This window comes from Stegostoma tigrinum, chromosome 14 (assembly GCF_030684315.1).
Source record: "Stegostoma tigrinum isolate sSteTig4 chromosome 14, sSteTig4.hap1, whole genome shotgun sequence".
Classification (NCBI taxonomy): Eukaryota; Metazoa; Chordata; class Chondrichthyes; order Orectolobiformes; family Stegostomatidae; genus Stegostoma; species Stegostoma tigrinum.
The window spans coordinates 51,956,805-51,971,496 of record NC_081367.1 but is presented as its reverse complement, the minus strand read 5'-3'; the positions used below and the strand labels follow the sequence as shown (position 1 = coordinate 51,971,496).

Here is a 14,692-nt window from a genome sequence, read left to right as displayed (position 1 = left end):
AGTTTGGAGCTAATTTCCTTTCTGAAAGCTTCTGCAACTGTATCCTGGGCTTTCTGACCCACAGATCACAAGATGTGAAGATAGACAACTGCAGCTTCTCCATGATAACACTGAAGCCCCCCAGACATGCATCCTCAGCCCCCTACGACACTCCCTGTGCAGCAATGACTGTGTAAACATTAACGAGTGTAAAGTACTAATTTAAAACCTTGCTTCCCTCTTCCAGTTCCATCCACAGTTTGTCACTCAGGCCCTTAATGGGCCCATTCAGTATTTTACCTTCCAATATTTTTTCATACCGCCCCCCCCCCCTTCATTTTCATAATTTCTTTCTGAAGGAGCGCCTCCAGTTTCTATTCGCGTTTAAGTCTACAAGTTCTCTAAGCCCTCAGTATCCACTATATATTCCTTATGCAATTTCGAACATTCCTTGATATTCAGGCTTCACTGGAATTTTTAGGCCCACACTTCACTCTTACAGGAACATGTTGTCCCTGCAATGTTACTCTTTCCTATTTGATAGACTCCCATTACTTTAACATAGATTTTCCACAAGTAAATGCTTCCAGTCTGTATTGGCCAGATCTTGTCTTATCATGTTAAAATTGGCCTTCACACAAAATCAAATTTTTATCTGGTCCATCGTTGCCCTTATCCATGGCTACCTTAAATCTCACTGAGTTATGGCTATGATCAGTCTCCCAATAATGCTTCTTTCACTTGCATGGCTTTGGTCCCTAAACTAGGTCAGTCTCTACAATTCTGTTAGGAATTTTCTTAATTTCTCTTCAATCTGTAAATGATTGATTTCTACTATAGATTCATAAAATCTGGTTTCCGGAAGGCCAAGATTATGAAACTTGGTTCTACAGGTTTTTGGCTTCTGACCATCATGTGAGCTGTGACTCAAGAATGCGGTTCCCTGATTTTTCTATTCCAATTTTCAGTCATATTGTATTGAATTATGCCTAGAATCTGTTAAGAAGTTCCTTTGCTTTAACCCTCTAGACTTGCTATGAAAGCCACTTGACGAGCAGTTTAAGCTGACATTGTGGTATGACAGAATCACATTACAGAGCTTCATGCGGTAATTTGGCCCCTTTAGCTTTCCAATGAAAATTATGTCTTAGTACCACTCATCTGCCTTTTTAACTATAACATTGGACATTATTCCTATTTAAATAATCATTCAATGCTCTTCTGAATGCTTCTTCTGTCTCCACTATTATTCCCAGGCAGTGCAGTTTGGACCACAACCACTTGCTGTGTGAATACATTTTCTCTCACATCACATTTTCTTTTCTGCAGGTCACTTTAGAACTGCATCCTCCCAATCTCAATATTCTTATATGGGGACAGTCAGACCTCTCGTGGTTTTAAATCTTCAGTCAGATCTTCTCTCAGCCTTCTTCTGTCCAAGGAGAGCTATCCCAACCACTCTAATCTATCTTCACGACTGAAGTTTCTCATAAGTGGAACAATTTTTGTTTCTCTGGTACTGTCTGTAATGCGTTCACATTCGCATTATATTGTTGTTCCAGAAACGTTCACAGTACTCCAGCTGAGGTCGAACAAGTGTCTTGCACAAGTTCAGCATAATTTCCCTACCCCTACACCTCCCCCCTCATCCCCATCCCTGGCTCCAAGAAGACTTTCCACATCAAGCAGATGTTCGCCTGCATATATGCTAATTTGGTATTTGATTCTGCCGGGTGTGGCCGTTCTAGGTAAGGTTTCAGGTGAAGCATTCCTTTAACCATCATGAGAACATAGCCCAGGCCTTCACTAACTACAGTAGTAACTGTACGGTATGAGTGATTCAAATGACCTTTGTTTTAGAATTTGCTATGTCATTGAAATTCTTTGATTTTGTCAATTTTTATATTTGTTTTGACATGTTTGTTTTTCCCATAGTCAAATATGTAGTCTGAAATCACATGGCATTTAGACAAGTAGCTGAACAATTGGATTCTACCCTACTGTGGTGAAGTTATCAATGCCACTGTGAGTTTGTTAATGCTCAAGCCACCAAATGCGCTGTCTATTAAACACAGTACAACTCCATTATTGCAGTTGTCATACAACATGAGCCTGTTTATTGCTTTGCTGATCAGCACTCAATTCTTCCAGCTCTCCCTTTCAGCCTCTTACAGAGCCCTTTCCTGCAATGAGGCAAGGGTAGTGAAAGCAGCAGATCTAGCTGTGGAACACATCAATGCTGACCAGCCAGGAGGATACAAGTACACGCTAAACAAAATTGAAAATGCCCAGGAAGTCAGAGGGGTGAGTACAAGTAAAATATAGCACTTAGATTAGTTAAGTTGATATGGGACTGCATTTAAAAGAGAAACAATTGAAAATAAACATTCTATTACATTCTATTAACCATATACCGTGATTATTTATTGACAACAAAAGTAACCTGGGGATAGTTCTGATGAATGGTATTTTCAGCAGTTCCGACAAAAAGTTCACTCTACAATTATTGGCAGACCTGCAGTATATGTCCAGTATTTTCAGTTTCACTGAGACTGTTATAGCTAAATTCTGCTATATGCAACCACTGTTCAAGATCATTGATCAGTATCGTTTTGAAATTAGCTTAAATTATTATTGTCAAGGTGAGCACAATATCTTCATTGTAGCAGTTTTCTTTAAGCATAACCTTTTGTATTTGAAGCAATGCTGTAATATGCTCCTACCTATGGTCTAATTAAAACATCATTCTATTGTTGTTGGCAACATTCGTAGTGTAGCTGATCCAAATTGGATGATATGTATATACTTACAATGTCACTGTTGTATCAATGTGCAGTTAAAAATACAACGGGTACAATTAGCAATTTAGTATATAAAATCATGAAATATTGGAGTTGGAGTAGGTATTTGGCCCCCAATGAGTCTGCTCTGCCATTCAATAAGATCTTAGCCAGTCTGATTATAGCCGTAACTTTAATTTTAAATCTGCCTCCCATAACCCTTGATTTCCTTGTTGATCAAAGATCTATCCAACTTTGCCCTAAATATTTTCAATGACCCAGCCTCCCCTGTTCTCAGTGGAAGAGAATTTCAAAAACTAACAACCTTCTGAGAGAAGAGATTCCTTCTCACCTTCATCTTAAATGGAAAATCCCTACTTTTGAAAAGTTGCTACCCACTTCTAGATTCTCACAAGGGTCAAGAGAAGAAAGAACCTCAAGGCATCTGGCCTGTCAAGCCTCCTTAGAATCTTAATGTGTTTCAATAAGAACATCTCTCATTCTTTCAACTGCCAATCTGTATTGGCCCAACCTGTGCAAATTTTCCTCATAAGTACATGATCTTCAACCTAGCAATCAGTCTAGTGAACCTTTTATAAACTGCTGCCAATGCAAGTTTATCCATGCTTAAGTAAGGGCACCAAAACTATACCAAATACCCCAGAGGCAATCTCAACAATGCACTATACTGTTGCACTAGATATTTCTACTTCTTTATTTCCATCCCATTGTAATAAATGCTAGCACTGTATTTGTCTTCCCAATTACCTGAGTATGTGCATGCCAACCTTTTGTGATAAATGCATGAGGACATCCAGTTTATCCAGTCCTGCAGAGTTCTCTTGGTCTTTCTCCATTCAAATAGGCTTGCATTTTCCAACTCTGTTCATATTTTGCTCAATCGCTCAACTTCCATTTGTGGGAGTTTTGTTTCAGTTTCAGTAGGCTTTTGATATGAATATGCATCATAGCTCTGTAAGTGTGACAGATTTGTTTTTGGTCAATGATAAATCTTGTTTTTTTCTTACAGAAGCAAGGTGTATCCTCTGCTTATTTAGAGTTTGAGGTATTGGAGACTACATGCCACTCACTGAACCCAAAACCTGTGGCAGAATGTGAAGTACGATCAGGATCTGAGGCGGTAAATCTCTCTTTTGAACGTATAAGCTAGCTGAGACATTTACATTTAAATATATTATTAATATTCTTCGAAATGTGTATGGGGAAGAGCCACTCACTTACTGTGTCTATCCCTGTAAAATGATCTGATCAGCGCCCACACTAAGGCCATCACTGTTCGCTTGCTATCTGCACTGCTGTGGTATCTCAGGAACAACTGAGGTAGCATTGATTTCCCAGCAGGTTTTTGGTGTACAGAATGCCAGCTGAATAGAATTTTGTGATTACACTAGCCTCCAACTCAGTGAAGGAAATTATACACGGGACAGGGAGGAAGAATTTTTTTTTCTGTATTATCGTGGCTTTTGAGGCAATGTAGTCTGTTTCTGTGTTCAGGTTTTCCTGCAACAGGTTGTCAACCATTCAGCATTAAACTTCATTGGCCAGAAGACTTTCGTGCTCCTACTGCCTACTATAGGCATATTGAAAAGATTCACAGGTTGATAAACAACTCATTTGGCTGTGCTATGAACATGCTTTTCATGATCACAGTATATCCCAAAACATTTATATAGCCAACTAAATACTTCTTGAGAATTGTTGTTGTAATTTAGGAAACCAACCAACCAACCCACAATAAACTCCAACAAACAACAATGCGTTACTGAACCAGATAAATGCTACTGACCTGTTTATTTCAGTTGATTGAGAGGTGAATATTGGTTGCAACACCAGAAATAACTCCCCAAAGGATTATTTTAAAATGTCTCTTTGGTCACAACAAAAATAAAGTTGCCATGGTCTTATCAGACCAAAGAGTTGCACTCTCATTAGAGAGAGAGACATAACTGGTGGTGTTTTAACCTGAGAGTCACCAGGTCTCACCCAAGGGGAAAGGTTGAGAAGGAGAATTCTTTGTGGTAATCTCAGCTGGTGTGGGTATCAAACCCATGCTATTGGCATCCCTTTAAATTGCAAACCAATCATCTAGCCATCACACCACTGAAGGATTACTTTATTAATGTTGACCATTTTCCCCAGCACCTTGCTCAAATGGCCATTGTGTCACATGTACATCATCACAGTGGAAGCTGGCAAACTGTTTGACTGTGAAGCATCACATTTCAATTTAATCATTTGCTAAACTGACACCTTAGGCAGTACACTGAATGATGAGTAGGAGTGTCGATTCCAAACTGATTTTCCTATTTATAATCAGAACAAATTGTACTTATATATTTCTGTCAGGCTGAGATCGAAAAAGCTGATTGCTTATGTCTTATTCCAATCATAAAATTACTTTTTGCAAAAGAAAACTGCGAAATGTTTAGTCAATCATGAACTAAATGAGATGGAGATCTCATAATTTTATTGTGTCCTGTTTTAGAATTAAGGGCAAATGCTGAAAACAGCTATGGTTATTTTTTAACAAAATGTAGAGCTGGACGAATACAGCAGGGCAAGTGGCATCTTAGGAGCACAAAAGCTGACGTTTCGGGCCTAGACCCTTTTTCTGGTGAAACGTCTGCTTTTGTGCCCCTAAGATGCTGCTTGGCCTGCTGTGTTCATCCAGCTCTACGCTTTGCTATCCCGGATTCTCCGGCAACTGCAGTTCCCATTATCTATGTTTATTTTTTAGTCAGCCTTTTTGGACATGTTATGACACATCTCTGGGGCAGGTGGGACTTGAATTCGGATCTCCTAACCCAGAGCAATAATACTCCCACTAAACCACAACAGCCCCTCTGATTACAGCTGTATACAGAGCTTCTTCACTCATCCCCTGAATTGAGAAAAAAGTGTAGCGGGCTGACAAGCGAACTGCAAATAGCTGACAAAGTATATTTTCCTTAACTCAAATAGATTTCTGGCGACTGTAAAGTCCAATTACAAATCAACCCAACAACGCGACTTGTTCGGATTCACAGATACCGATGTTTAATATCACCAGGTATGGCAGAGAATTGTGGTAATGTGATTTTTGTTGTCGACTAGGCAGATTAAATTCAAAACACTGCTCACCTTGAACAGGTTCATTAACAGGATAATTCACCAAACTGGGCTTTTCTCATTCCAAGCATTTCTTTCAACCCTTTGTTTCCCTCTTGGCCTCTATGTCTTAAATATTTTGCTCTAGTTTGCTAGGCATTATATTTGCTCCTGCAGTACCCTGTATTATCCCGCAAGAGAGTCTTATTATGGCTTGTTCTTTTTAAAATTCTTATTTGGCATGTAGGTGTCATTGGAAGGTCAGCATTTGTTGCCCATCTCTAATTGCCTTTGAACCGATTGGGTCTCTCAGCCATTACATGGGACAATTTGCAGTCAACCATATCTCTGTGTATCAGGAGTCACATAGAAGTCAGGCCAGGTAAGGATGGTAGATTCCCATCCCCAAAGGACACTAGTAAACAAGATGGGTTTTTACAATAATCAATGAAGGTCATTTTGTCACTATTTGTCTAACTTTATTTTTTAAATCGAGGCTATTTTTAATGATTTATGTTTTCTCCATCGTAGGGTTTGAGCCCATGTTCCCAAAGCATTAGCCTGGAGCTTCAGTCCAGGGATATTACCATTACTCCCCTGCCCCCACTACACTGCCTTTATAGTCCTCATGAAGACTTCATCAATCCTACTTTTACTCAATGATGATTGCTGCTGGAACTGTCTGTCAGATCTGGTCAAACTCACACATGGCAAAATACCTTGAGCTATCATAGAATCTAACGCTGAATTATATTGAATTTCCACTGTGTGCTGGTGTTGATGCTTCACATCCATTAGATTTACCAAATCCAAATTAAGCCTCTTGTCGTTTCTTCCCAATGAACTTATCTAAATTCTCCTTAAATGCGTTTGTGCCGCTTGTCCCAGATAATCCTTGGGCAGAAATTTACAGGCATGTCTTTCTAAAAGCAAAATCAGTGGCTAGTTGGCCGGCGAAGAAGAAGCCGACTCAGGAGCCATAAAGGGGCAAAATATTTTCTGCGGGGGGGTTCCTAATGTGCAAAGGACACCCCCCAAAGAGTGTACGGCTTGCCCGCTGTCTTAAAATCTTAAAAAAATACTGTCCATTTGTGTCTGCCTACCCATGCCAACCATGCCATGAAATGGACAGGATAACATTAGGGTCAATTAAGCTTTTAACAGCCTCAATAGACTCTTTATTATGTAATTATTTTGCCACTACCCACCCACATTATTAAGGGGGTAAGCTCAAGGGTAGATGTGAGATTAGTGGGCTGGGCACTCATCCTATCTTATATGCTAGCCTCCTCACCTCTCCCACTGAAAATGCACCAGGCAGAGGTATGTATTATCCAGCCCCATGCATTACCAAGTTTCATGTTCTAATCGCTAATGGAAGTTCCAACAATCTTATGGAGATTGCTACTGCCATAGTTCATGACAGTGCCTACTGCAATCATTGTGGAATACTAGTGTCCCGTAACACAACTATGGAGATTGTTACTGAGTATCTGGCAGTGTCTTCTTCAATCTTCACATTCCAGCAGTATGCTGAAATCCTGTAATATTATTATATGTGGAGATTGACATGACTAAAACAAACACATGGATGTGAAAAGCCATGATATCCAACTGTCTGTCATGTAGTCTGGACACTTGACCAGGTTATTCCTTTAAGGCTATATTTTCAATAATTTAAAACATTTAGAGAAAATGTAAAGAGTAGTTAAAAACTTAAATAAAATTTTATCGACGGTTCTGAGGAAGGGTTATTAGACCTGAAACGTTAATTCTGATTTTTTCTTTGCAGATGCTGCCAGACCTGCTGAGCTTTTCCAGCAACTTGTGTTTTTGTTCTTGATTGAGAGAATCCAGTTCTTTCGGTTTTTACAACTTTATCGAGTTTACTCTACATTTTCTATTTTGTTTGAAGACTCAGATGACGTGGTTTTGAGCAGATGCCCAAGTTGCCCACATCGCATACCATTAAACCATTCGGATGTCAATCCAGCTGCCATGACAGCATTGCAAAAATATAACAGAAACAGCAACACAACAAATTATTTTGCAGTCCAGGAAATAACAAGAGCAGCCTCTCAGGTAAAGTTTTTTTTTCAGAAAAGCTTAAGGAAAAAGTCTGAACATTTCTTTTGTTTAAAGATATTTCTACAGATACTATCAAGAAAAATTTTGTGAAAAGGTCCGCACAGTTTGAGATTTACTGTCCAAGAATAACAATTTTATATCGAACATTGCAGAGACAGTGAAAATGTTGCTTTCTAAGGAGATGTGGATAACAACAAAACATTAATTACATTACAGTTGATATCCTATCTGGTTGTCTCCAAAGTCTCTGAGTATTTCAAGTTTGAAAGAAAATCCAAAATCTTTTCAAAAGGTTAGATCATGTGGAATATAGGGGGAACTAGCCCTTTGGATACAGAACTGGCTCAAATGTAGGAGACAGAAGGCGATGGTGGAGGGTTGCTTTTCAGACTGGAGGCCTGTGACCAGCAGTGTGCCACAAGGACCAGTTCTGGGTCCACTGCTTTTTGACATTTATGTAACTGACTCGGATGTGAACACAGGAGGCTAGGTTAGTAAGTTTGCAGATGACACCAAAATTGGAGCTGAGGTGGACAGTGAAGAAAGTTACCTCAGAGTACAATGGGACCTTGATCAGATAGGCCAGTGGACAGAGGGATGGCAAATGGAGTTTAATTGAGATAAATGTGAGATGCTGCATTTTGGAAAGGTAATTCAGGGCAGGGCTTATACACTTAATGGTAAGTCCTGGAGGCTGTTGGTGAACAAAGAGACTTTGGAGTGCAGATTCATAGTTCCTTGAAAGTAGAGTTGCAGGTAGACTACAGTGAAGAAAGCATTTGATATACTTGCCTTTAATGATCAGTGCATTGATAATAGGAGTTGAGAAGTCATGTTGCGGCTGTACAGCACACTGGTTAGGTCACTTATGGGATACTGTCTGCAATTCTGGTTTCCCTGCTGTTGCAAGGATGTCATAAAACTTGAAAGGGTTCAGAAAAGATTTACAAGGATGTTGCCAGGGCTTGAGGGTTTGAGCTATAGGGAGAGGCTGAATAGGCTGGGGCTATTCTCCTTGGAGCATTGTAGGCTGAGGGGTGACCTTATTACATTCAAAAAATCATAAGGGACATGGTTAGGGTGAACAGCCAAGGTCTTTTCCACGGGGTCCCTGAGTCCAGAACCAGAGGGCATAGGTTTAAGTTGAGAGAGAAAGATTTAAAGGGGACTTAAGGGGCAACTTTATCACACAGAGGGTGGTGTGTGTATGGAACGAGTTGCCAGAGGAACTGGTGGACGCTGGTACAATTACAACATTTAAAAGGCATCTGTATGGGTATGTGAATGGGATGAGTTTAGAGGGATAGGGTCAAGTGCTGGAAAATGGGACTGGATTAATTTAGGATATCTGGTCGGCATGGATGTGTTGAATCGATGGATCTATTTCCATGCTGCACATCTCAATGACTCTATGACTCAATGACTCCATGAATCAATGGAAATACTGTTACAGGTGCAATGCTGGCTTAACATCCCACTGAACCTGAATCTGGTTAATCACTGCCTCTGCTTCAGTGTATGCTGTGCAGGTTGTCAATTCATATCTTCTTCATCAATCACCTGCAGTAAGACAACATTTTTTCAAATCGTATTTAAGTACCTACTGTTGTGATAATATATCCAGTCATTCACCTCCATCATGTATGATTGAGGTGATGACTTCTTCACATAGATCCTAACTTGCAACATGTGCTGCCTCGTGTTGAATGAGTTGAAGATTTCTACCTTGACAGGCTCTCCAGTACGTAATTCTGCCAATGACTTGATGCTGTTGCCAAATTGAAATTTAGTTTTCCGTTATTTCACCTTGATTTTTTGTTACTCATGCCTATTATTTCTTTGGCTTCAATAGTTTTTTGCTCGTGAAGTAGTTTTATGGCATGACATCAATTTTCATACCGGACTTCTTTCCATGTTATGGATGTGTTTTTCCAGTTGCATATTATTCTGTATACATCAGGTCTGGCTTTGCTTGATTCCTTTGACAATTTTCATGATTAACTCAGTCATTTGACTGGGGCTAATATATGGTGTTGAATTTCCCAGTCCTTTGTGAAGTAGCTGACTTCTTTCCCTGTGATTGAGGACCATTATTGCTTATCACACTGCATGGAATGCTATAATGGCAATGTGTAAATTGACTTTCTACAATCTCGCCGGTAGTCATTGAAGTCATCTCGTCCATCTAACAGTTAAAATAGGAGTCTATATGACAAGATAATCGGTTCCTGAGTGAATGATGAAGTCTATTTCCAGCTTCATCCATGGTCCATCTGAGATGTCACATGTCATCAGTGGCTCTCTAGCATACTTAGCTTGGCCCTTATTACAAGAATTGCACTGATGTGGTCCTTGATTTTGTTGCTTAAGTTTAACCAGCAGAGCATATCTCTTGTGTTTCTCAGACTTGACTCAATTCCTCAGCAGCTTGCATTGATGTACTTTAGTAACTTTCCTCTGAACTCCTGAGGCATAACAATGACACCATTTCCTTTCTACAGTATGCCATCTAAGGCTATCAATTCATCCCTTCTATGTGCAATAAACTCTTGTAGCAAAAAGGTGTGATGCTTTCGGGCTACCTTTTATTACTACTTCATGCAACACTTGGAGAGTACCTCATCTTTCAAGGTCGTTCTCTTGATTTGAGCAAGGTGCTTGTCTGTTAAATTCAATGCCTTGGCTGTGTGGATGAATTCCAGGGCATGTCAAACTGATGCTTTATGTTTGGTCAAGAAAGTTTGACACTCTGTTGTAACAACCTTCATTTTCTTCTTCAGTGGTGTTGCTCTCAACAGCACATCCTCTTCCCTTCCTACGCCAGGTTGAGATATAACCAGAGTAATATTCTTTACAAATGAGTCGGAGCAGATGGTAGCGATTCAGGAAAATGTTTTGCAGTGGATTGTAGTCAGACTTGAGCATCAATTTGTCTCTTCCGTGTAGGCATTAGTGAAAGTGCTTACAAACAAAGGCAATGGTGAGAAATTCTTCATTTGTGTTAATGTTTTGGATACAAATGTAACTAGCTGTCCTTGTTGCATTAAGGTTGTTATGAGTATTCACTGAATTGTGCCACACTATTGGGTTACTTCAGTGTTTATGTCATATTATTTCAGCAATTTCATGTCATTAATTGCTTGATTTGAGCAAATGCTGCTTTTTTTTGTCCCTGTCTGCCAAAACCACTCAACATCCTTGGCTGTGACCTGATGATTTACACTCTGACACTAGATTGGGCAGGAATTTTGCCAAAACGTTGACAAATCCAACAAATCATATCTCTGCTTTTACGTCTGTTGATCATTGCATCATTGCTTCAGCTTTCACCTTTTTGTGATCCAAGCAAAGACATATTCCTGCCGATGCATGGCCTATGGACTATTACACATTAACTTGCATTTTTTTTGCGTAGCTTCACAGTCATCTGGTGAGCTTGGTTGAGTGGTTGCACTAGATTTGACTGTGGTCATCTATGATTTCTTCTATTGCTTTTCTTGATCCATAAATCAGCAGATCATACACTGTACTTCATACACTATACTGACTCAACTTGCTGGATGGTTTAGAATGATTAATTGGTCCTTTTAGCTGAGTTCTCTCCAGTGGCTATCTGTACTTACTTGGTGCTCTTCCTTCTGGCCATACCCTTCTGGGCAAAATAATTTGGCTTCATGAGAACATGGTCAAAGTCACATGATAACAGCAAGCCAGGAGGTACATCGGTAGAGGATACTAATCTATTCTAAATCATTGAGGCAGACACTCATTAAGTGCCCACCAAGAATATTTGAACGGACAATGGACATTCGAGACATTAAGGGCCCATCATTCCAACAGATCCAACTTGTTGAATATATGCTTTAACTTTGTTAAAGCTGAATACCTGGACAAAAATACATTGACATATTACTATGCCTATGGTCTATATCATCCCTTGTAAGAGATTAGATTCCCTACAGTGTGGAAACAGGCCCTTCGGCCTAACAAGTCCACACCGCCCCTTGAAGCATCCCACCCAGGCCTATCCCCCTATAACCCACACACCCCTGAACACTATGGGCAATTTAGCATGGCCAGTCCACCTAATCTGCACATCTTTGGACTGTGGGAGGAAACAGGAGCACCCGGAGGAAACCCACGCAGACACGGGGAGAATGTACAAACTCCACACAGTCAGTCGCCCGAGGCGGGAATCGAACCCGGGTCCCTGGTGCTGTGAGACTGCAGTGCTAACCACTGAGCCACCGTGCCACCCATGCTGGCAGGTATCATTTTTCTATGCTGATGGTGGCATGTTGGCATGTAGGTAACAATGCACAACCCATGGAATAGGAGAAATAGGTACAATCAATTAAATATTTCACTGATTGCAGACATTTCCTTTACATTCACAAATGCTAATCCTTCACAGTATTAGCTGCTAACGGAAGCTTTTGATTGATTTTCTTTCAGGCTTTGGCTGGGAAGAAAGTTTTTGTTGAATTTACAATCCAAGAAACTGCATGTCCTAAAGCTTCCAAGCTTCAAGATTGTCCAAGGCGTAGAGGAGAACTTACTTCTGGCGTAAGTCTTATTGTCAAACATTTGACAGGCCCAATAAATACTAATTCAATAATGCATTCTGCCAGAATGCTGCTCAACGTCTTGTATAGGATTGTGAAGGAGCATTTGCCCTTCCCTGTATTTAATGTCTAGTTGTATAAATCCAATGAATATTTTGAAATCAGACAATATAACTAAAAGAAACTTTTGTTATATTGTTTTGTTTAACATTTCCTGTTACCTTCTTCCTTTGCAGAGCAAAGGCTTCTGCGCAGCCTCTGTGTATAAACCTATTTCTGGGAAGGAGACAGTCAAAGTGAATTGTGAGCTCTACAGACCAAAGGTAATCAATCAATGGAGAATCTGATTAAAATTCATTAAATGAATCTCAGACAACAAGGAGTAGAGCTGGATGAACACAGCAGACCAAGCAGCATCAGAGGAGCAGGAAAGCTGGCGTTTCGGGCCTAGGCCCTTCTTTGGTTTAGGTCCTAAACGCCAGCCTTCCTGCTCCTCTGATGCTGCTTGGTCTGCTGTGTTTATCCAGCTCTATACCTTGTTATCTCAGATTCTCCAGCATCTGCAGTTCCTACTATCTCTTAAATTAATCTCAATTTGGTTTCCAAATATTTTGAGATAAATTTCCAATGGGTCTACTCCCAAAGTTACTCCTACCCAGCCAAGGGGGACACCTCCCAGTGGCCTTTGTCCTGCCCTTGCTGACCTGAGGCCTGATTCCTTTTGCAATCTTGGGCCTCTTGCTGGCTCTTTTACTGACAGAACCTCTTGGTGGGCAGGATTAATCCTCCCTTAGGAGTCTTGAATCCCAGAGAAGGTCAGTGTGGCCAGTTAGATTCCTGGCAAGCACTTAAAATTCCATTGATCAATTCCCAGTAGAGGTGACACAGAACTCTTTCTGATTCTACAACTGGCAAGTGGAGACTTCATTGCCCAGTTTAAATTCTGCCCAGCAGGTGACTAGTTGTAAAAGACTGTCTTTTATTATTCTACCAGATTGCTAATTAGATTACAAATGTGCTCTATCTACTATATAAATGACTGGCTTTAAAATATTGAGTGGGAATGCTTTGATGGAATTGATATGGTCTTTATGTAACTGAAGGTGGCGGTCAGTCCAGCTAAAGTTGTGGGAGCAGGTGCTATTAAACAAAGAAACATTGAGAGAAAAGGACAACGAAATAAAAGACAGTCCAATCCTGAGCAACAACATCGCATTAAACAGCTGAAACCACAAAGTGGAACTCCTAAGAGAATTGAATCGTCTGAGGAAGTGCAAGGAGCACTTGGTTTTGTTATTGGCACAGGACGTGGAACAAACTTTCCAATGCTGCCTGCACCTCGAAGTACTTGTCCCGGGAGGGCCAGGCACTTTGTAGGAACTGTTCGCCTTATCTGAGCAGGCTGTAAAATACATCCATCCAGCAAGGAGATCTCCTGGAGGCAGAAAACCAATATTTAAAAAAAAATTAGAGAGTAAGTTATATTGAGAATAAAGAATACCCACCTTTAAAAGCTGTGTATAATTGATTCAGATAAAAATAAACAATGAAACACCCTTCAATAAATTGTTCGCTTTTATAATTCAACATGTAACGCATTCTCAGGTTCATATGCAATGTTATTGTCTACCCACTTTCAGGTAGAACATTCTTTCTGTCCTACAATAAGGATTTCCTTTCCTTCTCCCTTCCTTTCATTGTACTATGCAACAAAAAGTTACTGTCTGAAATCTTGGGCAGGATTTTGGGGTTTGGATCTGGACCCTGACATTGGGGTTAAATGTGGCCATGACTGGTGACCTGTTTTGGGAGTGATCACCAAGCAGCGATGGAGGATTCCACCCCAGCTCCAATTTGCCTCTGATCCAGGAGCTCTTTTTTCAAGTTCCACTCCAAGGCTCAATGGCATGGAAAGTGTGGTTGTACCATAGCCAAACAGGCTGAGGATTTACTTGTAATCCTTCCAATGTGAGAGATTCCTAGTCAGCCATTTGATGGAAAGAAATTGGGGTGCCATCACTGTTCATTGTTTAGAACATGCATGCAAAAGTGTGAGTTGCCACAGCAACTTCGAACTCCTTGCGGGTGGCTGGTTGGTTCAGTTAGCTGGAAAACTGGTGTGGAGCAGTTTGAAGGATTTGGGAGCTGTCTCCTTGCCCTGCCCTTGGTGAA

General features: G+C 40.4%; 1 protein-coding gene across 1 annotated transcript; it reads left to right on the top strand.

Moving 5' to 3' along the window:
* The first annotated feature begins 1,930 nt into the window (after nucleotides 1-1,930).
* Nucleotides 1,931-14,107, top strand: LOC125457529 (fetuin-B-like). The gene is made up of 7 exons (XM_048541867.2): nucleotides 1,931-2,283; nucleotides 3,790-3,900; nucleotides 5,742-5,829; nucleotides 7,783-7,949; nucleotides 12,411-12,521; nucleotides 12,757-12,843; nucleotides 13,624-14,107. The coding sequence occupies exons 1-7, from the start codon at nucleotides 2,017-2,019 to the stop codon at nucleotides 13,915-13,917; spliced, it is 1,125 nt and encodes a 374-aa protein (XP_048397824.1). The 5' UTR covers nucleotides 1,931-2,016; the 3' UTR covers nucleotides 13,918-14,107.
* The last annotated feature ends 585 nt before the right edge of the window (nucleotides 14,108-14,692 follow it).